Source organism: Urocitellus parryii, chromosome 7 (assembly GCF_045843805.1).
Source record: "Urocitellus parryii isolate mUroPar1 chromosome 7, mUroPar1.hap1, whole genome shotgun sequence".
Lineage (NCBI taxonomy): Eukaryota > Metazoa > Chordata > Mammalia > Rodentia > Sciuridae > Urocitellus > Urocitellus parryii.
In genome coordinates this window covers 40,591,016-40,605,379 of record NC_135537.1, presented here as the reverse complement: position 1 = coordinate 40,605,379, position 14,364 = coordinate 40,591,016, and the positions used below count along the sequence as shown (strand labels likewise).

The 14,364-nt window shown below is 33.5% G+C and overlaps 1 protein-coding gene across 1 annotated transcript in view; it reads left to right on the top strand.

Annotated features, from left to right (window-relative positions):
* Dpy19l4 (dpy-19 like 4) overlaps positions 1–10,575 on the top strand; it is a 65,719-nt gene extending 55,144 nt beyond the window's left edge. Inside the window, exon 19 of the mRNA XM_026383355.2 lies at positions 8,867–10,575. Within this exon, the coding sequence (XP_026239140.2) occupies positions 8,867–9,031 (165 nt within the window). The 3' untranslated portion in view covers positions 9,032–10,575. The remainder of the gene's footprint in view (positions 1–8,866) is intronic.
* Positions 10,576–14,364: the final 3,789 nt, after the last annotated feature.

Genomic DNA, 14,364 nt, shown 5'->3' with positions numbered 1-14,364 from the left:
GTTTGAAATATTGGGGTTTTGGGGGTTTGTTACTGAGGATTGAACACGGGGGTGCTTTAACACTGAGCTACATCGCTGGCCCTTTTTATTTTGAGACAGGGTCTTGCTAAGTTGCTTAGGGCCCCACTAAATAGCTGAGTTTGGAGTCTTTTCCTGTCTCTGCCTTCCAAGTTGCTGATCTTATAAGGTGTATGCTACCACATCCAGCTGAAGTATTTTTTCCAATGTACAAAGAAAAAGTAAGGTATTTTTGCAAAAAAGAAAAATAATTACCAATATTCAGTCTTTATTCATTGCCTGTATTTGTGCATGTTTCATTCAGTATTTGTTAACAAAAGACTCCATAATGTGATTTAAATAATGGGTTTATTGTAACATATTATAATAAATTAAAGAGCCCATACCAGCCCATGCAGTACCCAGGCTCACAGTAGGCCCTAGTTCATTGCTCCACCAAGAGTGCAGATACCGCCAGAGCCTAGCCTTTGGCACAGGACCACCCCTTCAGTCCAGCGGGAGTCAGGCCCGGCCCAGATCTGTCCACACTGACTTGCGCAGGACTCAGTTCCAGGGTTGGTCCGAATTCGCCCACCCTCCCACCTGGGAGCCTAAGCCTAACCCTAACCTTGGGACACTGCATTCATCGCCATAGCTTTCCCCACACAGTAGCCCCTAACTTTTTGACAACAGACAGGGCCTACAAGAAGCTGCATCTCAGAGCAGGCATCCCACAGGGAGTGTGAGGCCCACTCTTGCAGCCCCATCTCCATAAGACATTGCATCCATCTTGGGGCAACTTAACTATTATCTCAAGTTACCTCTGCTATTGCCGCCACCAACCTTAGATGGAGTAGCATACACTAAGGGTCTGGAAGCCCAAAATCAAGGTGAGGTACAGAAAATCTGCACGGGTAGTACAAGAATATAGGGAAGAAACTGTAATATCTCAGATCCACACTGCAAGAAAGGAAAACACATAGACAACATGAAAAAACAAGGGAGGAAAGTGCCCCAAACAAACTAGGACACTATAATAACAGAACCCATGGACAACAAAGTTGATGAAATGTCAGAGAAGGGGTTCAGAAGGTTCATAATTAAAATGATCTGTGAATTAAAGAATGACCTAAATGAGCAAATACAGGCAAAAATTGATCACTCTAACAAAGAGATAAGAGAACAAATACAGGTAGCAAAAGATTACTGAGAGAGAGAGACACTCTGAAAAAAAAAAAAAAACAGTCAGAAATTCTTGAAATGAAGGCTACAGTAAATCAAATAAAAAACTCAATAGAAAGTGTAACCAAAGAGTAGATCACTTAGAAGAAAGAATGGCAGATAATGAAGACAAAGTATACAATCTGGAAAATAAAATTGATCACACAGTGAAGACAGTAAGAAACCATGAACAAGAATTATGGGACAGCATCAAAAGACCAAATCTAAGAGTTATTGCAATAGAGAAAGGCACAGAATTTCAAATCAAAGGAATGCACAATCTCTTCAATGATACTATAATATCAGAAAAGTTCCCAAGCATAAAGAACGAATTGGAAAACCAAATACAAGAGGCTTACAGGATACCAAATGTACAAAATTACAACAGATCTACACCAAGGCACGTTATAATGAAAATGCCTAGCATATAAAATAAGGATAGAATCTTAAAAGCTGCAAGAGAAAGGAATCAGATCACATATAGGGGGAGACCAATCTGTGTATCAGCAGATTTTTCAACCAAGACCCTCAAAGCCAGGAGATTGTGGAACAACATATACCAAGCTCTGAAAGAAAATGGATGCCAACCAAGAATCTTATATCCAGCAAAACTAAGCTTTAGATTCGATAATGAAATAAAAACCTTTCATGATAAACAAAAGTTAAAAGATTTATAATTAGAAAGCCTGCACTACAGAATATCCTTGGCAAAATATTCTAAGAAGAAGAAATGAAAAACAATGATGAAAATCAGAAGAGAGAGAGGTATTACACTAAAGGAAAATCTAATCAGAGGAGAAACCAAGTCACATTAAATACCAAAAATAAACAAAAATGGCTAGGAATACGAATCATGTCTCAATAATAACCCTGAATGTTAATGGCTTAAACTCACCAATCAAAAGACATATCTAGCAGATTGGATTAAAAAAAAAGAGAGAGAGAGAGAGACACCCAACAATATGCTTCCTTCAAGAGACTCATAGGAAAAGATATCCACAGACTGAAGGTGAAAGGTTGGGAAAAGTCATACCACTCCCATGGATTATAGAAGCAATCAGAGATTTCCATCCTCATATCAACTAAGTAGACTTCAAATTAAAGTCAATCAAAAAGGGTAAAGAAGGACACTACATACTGCTCAAGGGAACCATACACCAACAAGACTTAACAATTATAAATATATATGCCCCAAACAATGGAGCATCTACATTCATCAAACAAACTCTTCTCAAGTTCAATAGTCATTTAAACCACAATACAATAAATTTGGGTGACTTTAACACACCTCTTTGATCACTAAAGAGATCTTCCAAACAAAAGCTGAAGAAACTATATTACTCAATAATACAATCAATAAATTAGACTTAACTGACATATATAGAATATTTCATCCTTCAAGGAGAGAATATACTTTCTTCTCAGCAGCACATGGATCCTTCTCTAAAATATAGACCTTATTACTATACCACAAAGCAACTCTTAGCAAATATAAAAAAAGTAGAGATACTGCCCTGCATTTTATCAGATCATATGGAATGACATTAGAAATCAATGATTAAAAAAAAGAAATAAAATCCACTCCAACACCTGTAGACTAAATAATATGCTACTGAGTGAACAATAGGTTGCAAAAGACATCAAGGAAAAGATTTTTAAAAATTTAGAGGTGAATGAGAACACAGATACAACATATTAAAATCTCTGACACTATGAGAGCATTCTAAGAGGAAGGTTCATTGTGTGGAGTTTATTCCTTAAAAAAGAAAAAGTCAACAAATAAATGACTTAATATTACATTCAAAGTGATAGAAAAAGAAGAACAAATCAACACCAAAAGCAGTAGAAGACAGGAAATAATAAAAATCAGAGCTGAAATCAATGAAATTAAAACAAAAGAAACAATTGAAAAAATTGACAGAACAAAAAGTTGATTCTTTGAAAAAATAAATAAATAGACCCTTAGCCATGCTAATGAAGAGAAGGAGAGAGAAAACTCAAATTATTAGCATATGTGATGAAAAAGGAAATATCACAAGAGACACTACAGAAATACATAAGATAATTAGAAATGATTTTGAAAACTTGTACTCCAATAAAATAGAAAATATCGAAGGCATCAACAAATTTCTAGAGTCATATAATTTGCCCAAATTGAATCAGGATGATATATACAATTTAAACAGATCAATTTCAAGTGATAAAATAGCAGATGCCATTAAAGAAGAACTAATACCAATAAACTCCAATTTATTTCAGGAAATAGAAAAAGAGGGAACACTTCCAAATTCATTCTATGAGGCCAGTATCACCATGATTCCAAATCCAGGCAAAGACATGTCAAAAAAAGAAAACTTCAAACCAGTATGTCTAATGAACATAGATGCAAAAATTCTCAATAAAATTCTGGCAGATCGAATACAAAAACATATCAAAAAGATCGTGCACCACAATCTAGTGGGATTCATCCCAGGGATGCAAGGTTGGTTTAACATACAGAAATCAATAAACATAATTCATCACATCAATAGACTTAAAGATAGGAATCAAATGATCATTTTAATAGACGCAGAAAAAGCATTTGACAAAATACAGCACCCCTTTATGTTCAAAATACTAAAAAAACTAGGGATAACAGGAACATATTTCAACATCATAAAGACTATGCAAAGCCAAGGCCAACATCATTCTAAATGGAGAAAAATTGAAGGCATTCCCTCTAAAAACTGGAACAAGACAGGTATGCCCTCTTTCACCACTTATATTTAAAATGGTTCTTGAAACACTGGCCAGAGCAATTAGACAGATGAAAGAAATTAAAGGGATACACAAAGGAAAAGAAGAACTCAAATTGGCACTATTTGCTAATGATGTGATTCTATACCTAGAAGACCCTAAAAGTTCCACCAAAAAAACTTCTAGAACTAATAAATGAATTCAGCAAAGTAGCAAGATATAAAATCAACATCCATGAATCAAAGGCATTTCTGTATATCAGTGATAAATCCTCAGAAATGGAAATGAGGAAAACTACCCCCATTTACAATAGCCCCCCAAAAATAAAATACTTGGGAATCAATGAAAGGGGTGAAAGATCTATATAATGAAAGTTATAGAACCCTAAAGAAAGAAGTCAAAGAAGACCTTAGAAGATGGGAAGGATCTACCTTGCTCTTGGATAGGCAGAATTAATATTACCAAAATGACTGTACTTCCAAAAGCACTATACAGATTTAATGCAATTCCAATCAAAATCCCAGTGACATTCCTCTAGAAATAGAAAAAGCAATCATGAAATTCATTTGGAAAAATAAGAGATCCAGAATAGCTAAAGCAATCCTTAGCAGGAAGGGTGAAGCAGGTGGCATCACTATATCAGACCTTAAACTATACTACAGAACAATAGTAACAAAAACAGCATGGTATTGGCACCAAAACAGACTGGTAGACCAGTGGTACAGAATAGAGGACAGAGACTTACCCACAAATTACAATTATCTTATATTAGACAAAGATGCCAAACACATGCATTGGAGAAAAGATAGCCTCTTCAATAAATGGTGCTGGGAAAACTTGAAATTTGTATGCAACAAAATGAAATTAAACCACTATCTCTCACCATGCACAAAACTCAACTCAAGGTGGATCATAAACTTAAGGAATAAAACCAGAGACCCTGTGTCTAATAGAGGAAAAAGGTTCTTCTCAGCAAAAGAAAAATCTATGAGGATTGGGAATAGATTTTTACCCCTCACACATCAGAGCACTAATCCCTAGGGTATATAAAGAACTCACAAAGTTAAACACCAAAAAAACAAATAATCCAGTCAATAAACGGGCCAAGGACCTGGACAGACACTTCTCAGATGATGATATACAATCAATCAACAAATATATGAAAAAATGTTCATCATCACTAGCAATTATAGAAATGCAAATAAAAACTACTCTAAGATGTCATCTCACTCCAGTCAGAATGGCAGCTATCAAGAATACAAACAACAATAAGTGTTGGCAAGGATGTGGGGAAAAAGGTACGCTCATACATTGCTGGTGGGACTGCAAATTGGTGCAGCTAATATGAAAAGTAGTATGGAAAATCCTTGAAAAACTGGGAATGGAACCACCATTTGACCCAGCTGTCCCTCTTCTTGGCCTATACCCAAAGGACTTAAAAACAGCATACTACAGGGACACAGCCACATCAATGTTTATAGCAACACAAGTCACAATAGCTAAACTGTGGAGTCAACCTAGATGCTCTTCAATAGATGAATGGATTTTAAAAAATGTGGCATATATCTCGATAGAATATTACTCAGCAATAAAATAGAATAAAATTATGGCATTTGCAGGTAAATGGATGGAGTTAGAGAAGATAATGCTAAGTTAGCCAATCCCAAAAAAACAAATGCTGAATGTTTTCTTTGATGTAAGATTCATAGTGGGATAGGGAGAGGGAGCATGGGAGGAATAGACGAACTCTAGGTAGGACAAAGGGATTGTAGGGAAAGGGAGGAGGGGGCATAGGGTTAGAAATGATGGTGGAACATGATGATCATTATTATCCAAAGTACATGTGTGAAGACACGAATTGGTGTGAATATACCTTGTATACAACCAGAGATGTGAAAAATTGTGGTCTATATGTGTAATAAGAATTGTAATGCATTCTGCTGTCATATAAATTTTTTTTTCTTTTTTTATTTATTGTTGGTCATTCAAAACATTACATAGTTCTTGATATATCATATTTCACAGTTTGATTCAAGTGGGTTATAAACTCCCATTTTTACCCCGTATACAGATTGCTGTATCACATCAGTTACACTTCCATTGATTTACATATTGCCATTCTAGTGTTTGATGTATTCTGCTGTCTATCCTATTCTCTACTATCCCCCCTCCCCTCCCCTCCCCTCTTCTCTCTCTACCCCCTCTACTGTAAATCATTGCTTCCACTTGTATTATTCTTCCTTTACCCCTCACTACCTCTTGTATGTAATTTTGTATAACCCTGAGAATCACCTTCCATTTCCATGCAATTTCCCTTCTCTCTCCCTTTCCCTCCCACCTCTCATCCCTGTGTAATGTTAATCTTCTTCTCAAGCTCTTCGTCCCTACTCTGTCCTTAGTTACTCCCCTTATATCAAAGAATTCATTTGGCATTTGTTTTTTAAGGATTGGCTAGCTTCACTTAGCATAATCTGCTCTAATGCCATCCATTTCCCTCCAAATTCTATGATTTTGTCATTTTTTAATGCAGAGTAATACTCCATTGTGTATAAATGCCACATTTTTTTTATCTATTCATCTATTGAAGGGCATCTAGGTTGCTTCCACAGTCTTGCTATTGTGAATTGTGCTGCTATGAACATCGATGTAGCAGTGTCCCTGTAGCATGCTCTTATTAGGTCTTTAGGGAATAGACCGAGAAGGGGAATAGCTGGGTCAAATGGTGGTTCCATTCCCAGCTTTCCAAGAAATCTCTATACTGCTTTCCACAATGGCTGCACCAATTTGCAGTCCCACCAACAAGGAACAAGTGTACCCTTTTTCCCACATCCTCGCCAGCACTTATTGTTGTTTGACTTCATAATGGCTGCCAATCTTACTGGAGTGAGATGGTATCTTAGGGTGGTTTTGATTTGCATTTCTCTGACTGCTAGAGATGGTGAGCATTTTTTCATGTACTTGTTGATTGATTGTATGTCCTCCTCTGAGAAGTGTCTGTTCAGGTCCTTGGCCCATTTGTTGATTGGGTTATTTGTTATCTTATTGTCTAATTTTTTGAGTTCTTTGTATACTCTGGATATTAGGGCTCTATCTGAAGTGTGAGGAGTAAAGATTTGTTCCCAGGATGTAGGCTCCCTGTTTACCTCTCTTATTGTTTCTTTTGCTGAGAAAAAACTTTTTAGTTTTTAGTCATATAAATTTTTTAAAAAGGAAAAAAAGAAGACAGATGCAAAATGAAAAAATAAAAATTAAAGATCCTCTGGTTGCATTGTTTCAAGTAATTTGATTCATATCTAGAAAAAGATGGTTGCTAAATCAAACAGTGCCTATTTAATGAGTCCTCGTTATCCACAAAAATTAATGTATTCAGTGCTACTTTAATTGGTAGGATCTAGCTGGATCTTAATTTTTACATAAATTTCAGCTATTTTTCCAAACTTACTTGCTTCTCAGCCTGCAGTGGATGTACTATATCCGTTAAGCAAGAAGACTGACAGGGGAGTTTGTATATCTGATAATTAGTGTTGGCTAGAATGAATGCCTTTGCTCCTGAGAAAAGTGGAGAGAGGGGGCTTCAGGAAAAGCTTAGCAGGTGGTCCTGTGATGTAGTACATATTCTGTTTATGTTGCAGCCAAGATTTTTTTCTGTCCCTTCCTAAATAATCATAGCTCTTTGTTATACCATCCAAGACCAGGTTGGAGAATAACAATTAGTTTTAGAGATTTCCGTCTTTTTTTTTTATGACCCTTAAGCTTGCATTATAAACTTCCACCATTTATATGTTCCATACATATTGTGTGTGTGTGTGTGTGTGTGTGTGTGTTGCTGGGGATTGAACCCAGGACCTGATGCATCGAGGCAAATACTCTACTAACTGAGCTACATCCCCAGCCCCTGCACCATTTTGAGTTTTCTTTTTTCTTTTTTTTTTTTTAAGAGAGAGAGAATTTTAATATTTATTTTTTAGTTTTCGGCGGACACAACATCTTTGTTGGTATGTGGTGCTGAGGATCGAACCCGGCCCGCACACATGCCAGGCGAGTACGCTACCGCTTGAGCCACATCCCCAGCCCCTTGAGTTTTCTTTATTGATACTTGATTTATTGTGGCAGGGAAATGTAAGTAAGTATTATTATTCAATAATTGTTGCTGTGTGTAGCCTTTCTATTCTGCTCTTGGATGCTCTGTTTTAAAGATTTAGCCATGTCTTTCATGTAATGTCCTGCATAGACTTAACCTAATCCATTCTTTTATTTTTAAAGTTGTCTCTCTGTCATCTTTCCAAAGGCATTAGAATATTATTTAGTATTTTATTATTAAAAATAAAAGTCAAGGGGTTGCAGCTGTAGCTCAGTGGTACAGCACTTGCCTCACATGTTGAGGCACCAGGTTTGATCCTCAGCACCACATAAGAGTAAATTTTAAAAAAAGTCAAGTGAGTTAAGCTGTTTTAGTGAACAACATTAGATAAGAATATAAAGGTTTGCACTTTTGTAGATAAGTTTCTGTAGACTTACTTGCTTACTGAATAATTATGACTCTGCACAAGAAGAGTTTGAATATACATTAGGAGTATGATATGTTCATTTTTCAGCCTTAGTAGTCTCTATGGTATGATTCTTCAGAACAATGATAATGAATTAAAAAAAAACACTTGCCAAGTTTTAGGATTAAATCTTTTAAAAATTGGAGATAATTTATACTTTCATAATCTGATGAAAGTTAAAGCATTTAGTGGGCATGGTGAGTCACTTATGAAGAGGCTTGTGTTTGCTAACATGGAACATATCTGACAGTCCATGTTTAGAATTTTTTTTTCATGTAACTATGCTCATTTATACATGGATTACATTTCTCCTTCAAGTTTAACAAGCTTTCTAATGTTTTACTTTTTTTTTTATCTTTTGATAGGTGGTTTGTGAAGAAGGTGACAAGTTAACCTACTCAAAATATGGGCGATTTTGTCATGAGGTCAAAATTAACTATTCTCCATATGTGAATTATTTTACTAGAGTATACTGGAACAGATCCTATTTTGTTTATAAAATCAACACTGTGATATCCTTCCAATCTTGAAAAAAATAGAGCCTTCATTTCAAAGACTTATGCCACCTGAAGTAAAATGAGATTTTCTTTTACCTATATGGTGTCTGTTGCAAATCAGAGTATGAACATTTGAAATGCTGCTGCTCCTTTTTCCCTCCTGCTGTTAACTGAGTCCAGGATTTTGTGGGAAACAGAAAAATGTCAAATCTCTCACTCCGCAATATTCCAGGCAGGTTTTTTCCTTAGTATTACACAGTCTTTAAAGATTTACCTATTGCAAGTTTCCCCATGAATCTTTCTATCATAATATTGATCTTGAATTTGAATTTGTCCTATGTCTCAAACGTAATATTTAATTAATACTTAATGTGATATAGTTATATAATACAAGGAAAGATTATTCTTCAACTTTCTGAAGGTATTTGTTGAGTGGCTTATAGCAACTAAAATTTGACAATAAAAACTAATTTAAATGCTAGTTGAAAATATGTAACATTTAAATTAAAGTGGAAATTATATAAAAGAAAGTGATTTTCAAGGATATACATAAATATATCCTGAATTTGCCATGATACTGCTTTCATCTTCTGCTGTTTATACAAGTGAACACTTTCTTTGTAATACAGGCGCATGTTATTGCATTTTGTTATTTTATAACTATTAAAACAATTATATTTTTTCACTTATGTCCTTTAATTTGATAACACTTAAATCATGATAAAACAGTAACTTTTGTTACATATATATATATATTTTTTTTTTAAATAGACCTTGAAAAGAATGTTTAGAATTTTTTTAAAAATACGAATTTAGGGTATGCGATCTATTCACATGGTTTCTATGGAAGTATTAAGTAAAAACTTTGTCAGAATTAGAATATGTATACTACAGTGAGCACCAACTTTATGAAGTGTGTGTGTGTGTATACACACACATATATATATGCAGATGCTGTTAAGCATACCTCTGCATACAGATATGTTTATTATAGAACCCAAGCAATGTTATTTAAGAAACTGTGGTATGATTTTCATCATTAAGAAAAAAATGACAGTTATAATAAAATTTACAACACAGTTTTACAGCATAAATGCTTTGTTCCTTTGAGTATTTTAATATTTGTAATCATTTATTAAAATAAATTCTAAGCCTGACACAGTGGCGCACACCTATAATCCCAGCAGCTCAGGAAGGTGAGACAGGAGGATCAGGAGTTCAAAGCCAGTCTCAGCAAAAGTGAGGTGCTAAGCAACTCAGTGAGACCCTGTTTCTAAATAAAATACAAAATAGCGTTCGGGATGTGGCTCAGTGGTCAAGTGCCCCTGAGTTCAATCCCCAGTACCAAAAAATAAAATAAATTCTAAAATAATTAATTTGACCTTTTTAAGAAGATTTAGTATAGATGTATCATTTTGATAAGATGAGTACATTTTCACTTTTACCTTGTATACCTGTTCAATGAACAGGTTTTCAACTTTTCACTTGTTAGAGGACTGTATAAATTACATTTTCAGAATTCTAAATTACTACATTAGAAGGGACTATCTTTCCATTGTCTTTATTTTCTGTTTTTATACACACACATATATACATACATGTTTTATATATATATATATATATTTTTTTTTTTTTAAGTACATGCATTCTTAGAGTAATACTAGAATGCTTTGCTTCATTGGAGCTTAAGAATTATTTGACAGTAGTGTCGTATCTGATGTTTTAGTTTCATTGGTTCTCATTTCATTATTGTATATAATTGTTTTAACTATGTTATGATAACCACAGGAAACATATTTCAGATTGAGTTTGTACATTTAGTAGTGAGTCACTCATATTTAACATCAAACTTTATGAAAATATTACCACAGTTACATAAGTACACAGTGAATAGTACATGGTAGTTCTTGTGATTAGAGCATGTAAAACATTGTACTTTAAAAGCCAGCTTGCAAATTTTGAAGGGAACACAGACACCCTACTTTCTATGTAGTGTGAAATATTTAATTGAATTTTTATTGATATATATTATGATTACATTCTGAATTAGTTTGGGTTGTTGTGTTTTATTTTGTTTTCTATGTTAGTTGCTTTTTGCTTCTGTCAACTAAATTCTTAAATAAAATAGACTTGAAAAAATTTTTAATCAAAATTTTTAAATAATGAATTTTTCATTCAGCATAAATTGAAAGAGAAAAGTAATATGAGAGAGAAACTTATTTGCTTCAACTGTACTGTATTTGCTTCAAATATTTGTATTTAAAACAATAGTAGTAGAAAACTTTGAATTGGAAGGATTTAATTATTTCCTTATTTGTAGAGTAATAAAAATTAACAATTCTGCAAGTAATTATACTTTGGTAGCTTATGGCTGTTAGGTTTGACAATAAAGATCTATTAAAGGGGCTGAGGTTGTGGATCCGCGGTAGAGAGCTTGTCTAGCACATGCAGGGCCCTGGGTTCGATCCTCTGCACCACATAAAAATAAATAAACAAAATAAAGGTATTTGTCCATCTACAACTAAAAGAAAGTATTTTTTTTTTTTAAATCTATTAAAGGATCAAAGTTAATGGGTTTTGGATGGAAGGGATTTCTCAGAGAAATACAATATATACCTTGCCCTGGATTTTGCAAACCCATTGAAATAAGTGCCTTAACTTCTGTATTTCTAAGTTTACTTTTTTTTATTTTCTCCAAAATATTGCATGTTTTCTTTTTTCTCAGAAAATGATGGTAACTTTTTCCTTATTAATAATAAAAGATTGGAGCTGGGGCTGTAGCTCAGTGGTAGAACACTTGTCTAGCATGCATGAAGCCTTGGTTTCTATCCTCAGCACTACAAAAACAAATAAAAAAAACCTAAAAACATTTTTGTTAAAAAAAATCTTTCCTCTTTTATTGTTACTACTAGCTTCAATTCAGTAATAAATCTTTGTTAAGGATTTCTAGCCTCCTTAATTAATTTATTTATCTACCCAAATGCCAAACCAACCAACAAATAAAACTACTTGATAAAGTAATTGTAATATTGACTCAGCTGGTTTGTGTTTTTTCTAACTTCACCATCTACATCTTGATTTTTTTTATTAACCTGGTAGAGTTTTACAACCTGAGTATGTATTGTTCTTTAGCACTAACTTTTTTCTTCATTATTTTCTATGTATATACAGCATTTTTCTTTCAGAATATTAATTCAAATTACCAGTAGGCTCAATATTGTAACACTCTTCCATATTGATTCAAAAAGCAATAGAAATGGAAGGCAAAGTGTGATAAAATTTTTGACTGAAAAATGTGCATAAAATAGATTATAATTTCTTGAATAGCCATCTTAATAAATAGAAGCTTTGTTTCTAAGGAGTCAATTGTTTTGGACCCTTTTTATTTTTAAACTGTTAAAACATTTGGATGCCTTTTGTGATAAAAGTAGTGCCTCTCTTTTTTTTTTTCATTTGGTAGGGTTTTTTTAAATTGTATATAAGTTGATTTTTTTGGTAAATTCATTTTTAATGCTTGAATATTGAAAGAACATACATTACTAATTCTGTATATTTAAGAATCTTTTAGAAAATACTTTCGATTTATATCTCAATATATGCTCTCTTCATTTGTCCAATATTTAAAATATGTAGTCTCTACTATTGCTATTTCCTAATAGCTTTTAGATTCCAATATGTATTAGAATTTTGGCTCTCAAAGTTGCAAGTAAAATTGAACAATTTCTTATTAAAATTTTTGGTTTTTTTATGTGTAATGTTAATACTTTAAGTAAAATTAGATGTAAAAATAGCAAAGGAATATATATGACTCAACTATTTTCTGTCTATCAAAGTTTCTAAACATGATACTGTGTTTGCCATAATAAAAAAAAAATTCATTCTGAAACCAAATTTGTTGAATTTAGTAAAAGGTATCTTTGAATCTTTTCTGTTTATAAGTCCCATACATCTTCGCATATATACTCATAAGTACAGTTTTATAAGAGATACACTTGTGGCCACTATATATATATATTTAGTGGAATAATAGTTCATATGTTGCAAACTTATAGTTTGAAATATTTCATAAACTACCCTCTCATAGCTTTGTAAGGCTATTGCAATTTCATTTTAATATTTTATAACTATTAATTATCTTTTTTCACTTATGCCCTTTATGTTGACATGTGAGTCATATCTATAACTATGTGCTTTTAGATTAAATATATTCCTCCTGTAAGGAAAGTTACATCTTTGCAAAAACATAAAATTTAATTTCAATAAATGCAAATATCTTTTAAGAGTTTATTACAAACTAGTTTACTTTAGATTTTGTAACTTTCAGTATAGTTCTATTAAAAACCCAATACTTTCATATACCCTCCTTATTTTGTTTCTGTAATTAGATTCCTTTATTCATACATGAACTTTTTTCACACTTTTATAGAAATATAATTCATTTACAGTTCACCCACTTGAAAGTGTACAATGCAGTGGTTTTTAGTACATTCACAGAGTTATGCAATTATCACAATCAATTTTAAGATGTTTTTATCACCCCCAGAAGAAAGATCATACCCTTTGGCTGCCACTCCATCTTCCTTAGCTTTATACAACTACTACTAATCTATATATTATCTCTATATTTGCCTATTCTGGACATTAAATACAAATGCAATCATATAACAGATGTTCTTTGTAATGGCTTCATTTTCCTATCCTAACATTTTCAAGGTTCATACACATTGTAGCATATATCAATCCTTTTTAGTGCCAAATGACATTCCATTATATGAATGTTCTGTTTTCTTTATCCATTCATCAGTTGATGAGCATTTTGAGTTGTTTCATGGAAACATATTTTTGTTTCTCTTGGATATATAAATGGGAGTAGAATCCCTGGGTCAAATTTTGAAGAACTGCCTGACTAGTTTCCAAACTGACTGTACCATTTTACAATCCCTCCAACAATGTATGAGTGTTCTCACTTCTCCACATCCTTGCCAACACTCTTTGCTCCTGATTTCAGCCATCCCATTGGGTAAGAAGTGGTATCTCATTATGATTTTTTTGTTTTTTGTTTTTGTTTTGTTTTGTTTTGTTTTGTTTGTGTGGTTGGTTGGTTGGTTGGGGGGATACCAGGGATTGAACTCAGGTGCACTCAACCACTGAGCCACATCCTCAGCCCTATTTTGTATTTTATTTAGAGACAGGGTCTCACTGAGTTGCTTAGTGCCTTGCTTTGGCTGAGGCTGGCTTTGAACTCAGGATCCTCTTGTCTCGGCCTCCCAAGCTGCTGGGATTACAGGCATGCACCATAACACCCTGCTCCCACTTTGTTTTTTTTTTTTTTTTTTTTAGTTGTTACTCTAGGGCTTGTCATATGC